Source organism: Leptidea sinapis, chromosome 11, assembly GCF_905404315.1.
Source record: "Leptidea sinapis chromosome 11, ilLepSina1.1, whole genome shotgun sequence".
Classification (NCBI taxonomy): domain Eukaryota; kingdom Metazoa; phylum Arthropoda; class Insecta; order Lepidoptera; family Pieridae; genus Leptidea; species Leptidea sinapis.
The window spans coordinates 14,151,853-14,158,763 of NC_066275.1; the positions used below are offsets into that span (position 1 = coordinate 14,151,853).

A 6,911-nucleotide genomic window follows, 5' to 3' on the forward strand; every position below is an offset into this window, starting at 1 on the left:
GTGAGAGAAGCATTGCCAGCGACACGACGCAAATGATGCTTTGCTGACTTCACGCCAGCCTCCCAAATACCTCCAAAATGTGGAGAATAAGCGGGACTAAATATGAAACTAAATCCTTCATTAGAGGCAAAATTGATTAAATGCTCACGACTAGATTTGAGCAATCTACTTATCTCATTGTTTGCACCCTTAAAATTGCTGCCATTTTCATAAAATATTGAATATGGTTTGCCTCTTCTAGAAACGAACCTTCGCAATGACAAAATGAATGACTCCGTGCTTAAGTCACTAACTACTTCCAGGTGAAGTGCTTTTGATGCTAAACATATAAATAAACACAAATAACATTTATAAATGCGGTTGCCCTTTCTTTTCGACTGGAAATCATAAATGGTCCGGCAAAATCCACCCCACACGAATAAAATGGAAACGAAGAGTAGGTTCTTTCAGCAGGTAAGTTGCCCATTATAGGTTGCAATGTTTGTCCACGCAAACGAAAACAAATCATGCACTGCTTCGTCGTACTACGTGCCAGATGTCGACCACCGATGGGCCAGAAACTCTCTCTTATAGAGGCAAGTAGATGCTGAGGACCGGCATGAAACAACTTTTCGTGTTCGTTTTTAAATAGTAATTTAGTGAAATGATGCTTTGAATCCAAAATCAACGGGTGTTTTTTATCGTATTCAAATTCAGAGTTTTGAATACGACCCCCAATTCTTAGCAAGCCGTGTGAGTCGATAAAGCAATTTAGTGTTATTAATTTAGACTTACGATTGAGAGCTTTATTATTTGAAATTAATTTTATCTCTTCATTGAAACATTCCTGTTGACTACATTTAATTAATAATAGTAAAGATTGATTCAATTCATTAGCATCTAAAGGACCAATTATTTTATTATTTTTATTTTTACAATTTGATACAAAACGTAATACGTAGCCATAAATCCTCTTCATTCTGTTAAGGTTAGAATATTTGTCAAATTTTAGAGCATCGTTAGCTGAGACGTGGCATTTAATTATGTCTTTTACGTCGGGTAAGTGTATAGGAATGTGAGTATGAGCGGTTTTCGGCCAGTAGGATTCATCATTCCGTAGGAACGACGGCCCTTCCCACCAGAGGGCAGAAGCTTCGAGCTGACTGGGACTTACGCTGCGAGACGCCAGGTCTGCCGGGTTTTTATCTGTGGCTACATGCCGAAATATAAATCCGCTGGTAAGTTTATTAATTTCATTTACCCGATTACACACAAATACCTTGAGATCCTTAGTTTGGGTCTTCAACCAAGCTAAAACAATTGTTGAATCCGTCCATAGATATTTTTGGCTAAAGTTACCCCGCCATGACTGTAAAACCTTAAAGCATAAGCGAGACCCTAACAGAGCACCACATAGTTCCAGCCGAGGAATGGTGGTAGAGTGTAGAGGAGCAACTCTTGCCTTTGCACATAGCAGCCTAACCGTGATACTTCTGTCCTGATTTTGAGAACGTACGTACACACAAGCCGCGTAGGCTTGTTGGGAGGCATCTACAAAACAATGCAGCTCTAGAGATCTCGGGTTTTCAGACAGAACCCGTCGCGGGATCTTAATGTTTGACAGGTGTAAAAATTCTTTTAAAAGACTTGACCAATTTTTGCAAAAGTTCAAAGGTCCCGTTCCTTCATCCCAATCTAACTTGGAAGACCACAATTCCTGTAAAATAATTTTTGCTATAATAACACAAGGACATAGCAACCCTAATGGATCAAAAACCTTACATGTCGTGGATATGACAGTTCTTTTGGTGATCTGAGGGGATGGAGTCAGATCTGTTGAAAATTGTTATTGATCCGCTGTAGGTGACCAATTCAGACCCAAGACACTGGAATCTTTATAAAAATCCATGGGTTTTCCGCAATCAGTTTCATTATGAAATAATTGAGGACAGTTAGTACGAAATTTTCTTATAGGTAAACACGCTGAGTCAAGAACTTCGACAACATTTTTGTAAATGTGTTGCAGGCGCTCTACGGTATCTGCGCCTGTATTAAGATCATCAGCGTAGAAATCGCTTTTGATTAAACGAGCAATAGATTCATAGTCACATTCATTAGCTAATTGCAGGAGACACCGAGAACTGAGAAAGGGCGCAGACGCAGTACCATAGGTTACTGTATTTAGACGCAAAATATCAATAGGCTGATTACAATCTTCACGCCACAAAATGAGCTGAAGATGACGCTGCGACGGTGTGATTTCGGTTTGCCTGAACATTTTCTCGATGTCGCCTGTTAGAACATATTTATGCTCACGAAAACGAAGCAATATAGATATTAGGTCACTTTGCACAACTGGGCCGACCATAAGAATATCATTGAGTGATTTCCCTGTATGAGTTTTAGACGAAGCGTTGAACACCACCCTTAATTTAGTGGTTTCAGATTTCTCGCGGATTACAGCATGATGTGGCATAAAGTATCCAAACTCTGGTCGATTGATTTTAGTTAGATGCCCTAAATCAGCATATTCATTGATAAATTCTTTATACTTTACCTTTAAACTTGGTTGTTTAATAAATTTTCTTTCTAGGCTTTCCAAGCATTTTTTAGCAATATAATAGGAATCACCGAGTGCTTTCTCTGGTCCTTCCTTTAAAGGCATGTGAACAGAAAATCTGCCATTTGGCAGACGACAAACATTCTTTTTAAAATCATCTTCACAAAGCTGCTCTTCAACAGCATATGTTTTTGTTTGTGGTAAGTCATCAATGTTCCAAAATCTTTCTAATGAATCCTTTATTTCCTGAGAAAAATTGCAATGAACTTTACATGAGATTGACTGACTTGTTGCTAAGGGACCACCTACAAGCCATTCGAGCTTAGACTCTTGAAGCACCGGTTTATTCGAACCGAGTTTAATTATATTCGATCCGACTATCTCCCAATATACATCCGCACCCAACAGTATGTCTATATCAGCCGGTGAGAAATATTTAGGGTCAGCTAATTGAATATTGTTAGGTATATTTATTAATTCAGTGCTAATCACTGAGTTTGGTAAAATACCAGTTATTTGTGGCACTACCAAACATTTGACATTTATCTCAAAAGACATAACTCTTGATTTAACTTTGATTTCACATTTTTTATAAATCCTACAGCCCACATTATTAATTCCATAAACGTTAACCGAACTAGAATCATCAATAGACAACCCTAGATTTTTCTTTAAATTTTCGGTAACGAATGAAGACTGACTGCCCATATCTAGAAGAGCGCGAGCTTGATAAATATTGTCGTTTACAATTAATTCTACTACAGCTGTACATAGTAACACTTGGCCGGCTGATGAAGACAGCGTAAGAGACACGGGTAGGGAAGACGAAGTCGTGGGTTGAAGTTCTGCATACGACGGGTTGGTTTATGTATTAGTGTATTATGTTTCTTTTTGCACGTGAGACACAGTCCTTTGAGCTGGCATTGATATGCGTTGTGACCACTGCGCAGACAATTTTTACATAATTTTAATTTAGTAACTTCATTGTAACGATCATCGATACTCATATTTTTAAACTTAGAGCATGCATGTAAAGGATGTTCATCGTTACACACAATACAACCTCTTTTGTTATCCCTTTTATCATGTGACACTACAAAACTTCTAGACTGAGTGATAGACTTTGGTTTATCTATCACCTTCTCAGACCGGTTAGTACTATAGGAAGTTTCCAGCACGTCAGCACGACTACGCAGGAATGAAAAAAAATCACTCAACGAAGGTAACTCGTTTAGATTACCCTTGTACTCCTCTCATTTTCTACTCGTGTGTATGTCCAATTTTACGGACACCATGTATATTATAAGGGCATCCCATTGATCAATAGGCTGGCCAAGCGATTCAAGAGCACGTAAATGCTTAGACACATGATCGATAACAAACCGCAACGCTTTAAATGATTCCGTTCGCAATGGTTCAATACTGAACAACGCCTTTAAATGATTGTTCATTAAAATATTTTTGTTTCCAAATCTTTCACATAAGAGATCCCATGCAATCTTATAATTTTTAGCACTAAATTCTATCGACTTTATGACAACAGATGCGCTCCCTTCTAAACATGAACGCAAGTAATGAAATTTATTTATCGGCGGAATCCCTTCATTGCTATGTATAACCGATTCAAATGTGTCCCTAAATTCCATCCAAAACAAATAATTTCCATCAAAAGTCGGTAACTTTATTGTAGGTAGCTTAATAGAATTAGTCGAAAAGGAATGGCAACTACTAAAATCAGACCCCTGGTTCCCTAACCTTTGATTTTCATTTGGGCGTTTATCTAAAAGATCCTGACAAGTAGATATCAAACTTAAAAATTGATTCTCAATCATATCTCTTTCTTTTATTTGTTCCTCTGTATCAGTATGTAATAAATCAATTTTATCTTGTATAACTTCATAATCATTAAGTAATGTCTGACATTTGTTTAATTTTAATTCTATTTCTTTATATTTTACTAAAGATATTTCTTTTAAACTTTGTAAGGTAAATAGGTAAGTCGAAAAATTTGTTAATCTTCCTTTAATTATTCCTCTTTGTTTTATTAAATTAGATAAATCAACCTTTCCTTGACTATCGGCTTTAGATTCAGTCATTTTGTTATACAAATTATCATAAATATTTCAAATATAAATAGACAATGTACGAATTTATTAAAGAATTCTAAGCGCAAACCATGTAAATAAAGTAGAACGATTAATGCAGCGCACTCAAACCTGACGAGTACAAGGAGATAAACAGATCACTTCAAATACAGTCGCCACTACGCCGCTCCGACGGTTAGATGCTCCGTGATGTATTGTTGTGCCGGAGTCTAAAGTCCAACGGCAACGGGTATTCGCACACAGCGCCTTACAGCACAGCGGATTATACAGAAACACCAAACAACTCGATCTTTCGAACGCTGGAATAAGTTGACAAAACGGTTTATATTGTGTTGAACAAATTTATTTTTAAAAGGGTTAATTATGACCTTGTTATGCAAGAAACTAGCTATAAATGTAAGCTATATACGGAACAAATTAGGCAAAATGAAATGATTTGCTAAATAAAGAGAAGTAAAGAAATAGAGTGATGTATAAGAAGCGTAGCAAATAAACCGCTAACTGGCAGCGATACAGTAAATTAATTTATAAGAAAACTGGCAGAATTATCCAAAATCAAACGTAGATCTAATTCTCATCGATGTTCCAAGTTCCAACGTCTTGTTCGTCGTGTCAATCACGTGGCACTTATAAGTCGCCGGCAGCGTAATGCTTATTAAAAGAATATTATCTTTTAGAGTACTCTGTCCTGTCACGGTCGCCACTTTTTGTTTATAATTAAAACAAAACTTAAACTTCTAGATTTATATTAACAAGATTATTAGGTATAGATTAAATATAATGCTAAACAAGGACGTCTCTCATTACGGCCGGGCGATGGCGGTCTCTCGTATGTGTCGGCGCAGGTTCTAAAACTGGTCGCTTCCCCTCTCCCCCGCCGTCTCCTCCTCTCAGCTGTTACAGGCGTTAACACATAACATGACAAAAGCATGCGCAAAATGTTACTAAGCAACATTTATATAATTGTGTTTTACAAAACCTATTGAAATATTCAAATCGCGTTACTTAAAAATATTCAAAAGGAATAATTTTCAGTAAAATAGGACAGAACTGACGAATCCAGGAAAATTGAGATTCTAATGCCTCATACATAATTGAAGACTTCATTCAGATTTTTTCCGCTTTCGAAAGGCCGGTGTAATAATAACTATCTATAAGATGGATTATTTCGTTTGACTTTTTCATTAAATGCTAATCATTCTTTAAATTCTTATTTTGGTTGCACGTAGGTTGAGTGTAAGTTATTACGAAGTTTTTTGAGTTCTATACCTCTTAACCGAGGTTCATCAATTACTAGTAATCTAACAATAATTTGATTTATATGGTAAGTAAGTTTAACAATAATTTGATTTATATGGAAATTACTTATTACTAGTATTTATTTTTATTTTACTACTGGGAGGCACCTTTGCACAGGGTGCCGGCTAGATCGTCGGTACCACAACGGAGGCCATTTCTGAAGCAGTCAATCAGTGAAGCAGTCATGTGTAAACATTACTGTGTTTCGGTCTGAGGGGCGCCGTAGCTAGTGAAATTACTGGACCGAATGAGACTTAATATCTTATCTCTCAAGGTGACGAGCACAATTGTGGTGCCGTTCAGAAATTTTGGGTTTTTAAAGAGCCCTGAGCAGCACTGAATTGTTATGGGCAGGGCGTATCAATTACCATCAGCTCCTCCTGCTCGTCTCGTCCCTTATTATAAAAAAAACTCGTTAAAGTCCAAACACCAAATCTCATGTCAACGTAATGACCAAGCCTGTGTTGAGGTTTTTCATGTGTTCTCTAATATATAGAGTTTTTATAAAAAACTCTTAAAACTTAAAAGGCTTCGTTAATAAGAACTAACTACTTTAAATAATATTCCAAAAATACAGCTATCTTTTTATGGGACGCCATGACACAGTTGATCAAACGTAGTCGCTCCTTCAATCGATAATATTTTGTTTGACACCTGAATTAATATTGGTTATTATTTATGAAATTTTGTGAATACCTAATCTAAATTCATTTTAACTTAAATTTTTTAGTAATTATATAAAAACCTAATATTATGACTAAACTAAGAAATATATTAGTTTATGGCATAACTCTAGATTCCAAATTACAATGGGGCCCCCATATTGAAGGATTGGGGAACAGACTTAGTTCTGCAGCATACGCGGTTAAAAAGATTAGACAATTAACTGACATAGATACAGCGCGATTAGTATACTTTAGTTATTTCCATAGTATCATGTCCTATGGTATATTACTATGAGGCAACGC

The 6,911-nt window shown here is 36.5% G+C and overlaps 1 protein-coding gene across 1 annotated transcript; it reads right to left on the bottom strand.

The window, feature by feature from the left end:
- Positions 1 to 1,825: 1,825 nt before the first annotated feature.
- On the bottom strand, positions 1,826 to 3,247 carry LOC126966980 (uncharacterized). Its single transcript, XM_050811298.1, has one exon. The coding sequence runs from the start codon at positions 3,245 to 3,247 to the stop codon at positions 1,826 to 1,828; it is 1,422 nt and encodes a 473-aa protein (XP_050667255.1).
- Between the last annotated feature and the right edge of the window lie 3,664 nt (positions 3,248 to 6,911).

Bases quoted from the DNA above. Each gene is read 5' to 3' on its own strand.
- LOC126966980 (XM_050811298.1), bottom strand. From the start codon at position 3,247: ATGGGCAGTCAGTCTTCATTCGTTACCGAAAATTTAAAGAAAAATCTA.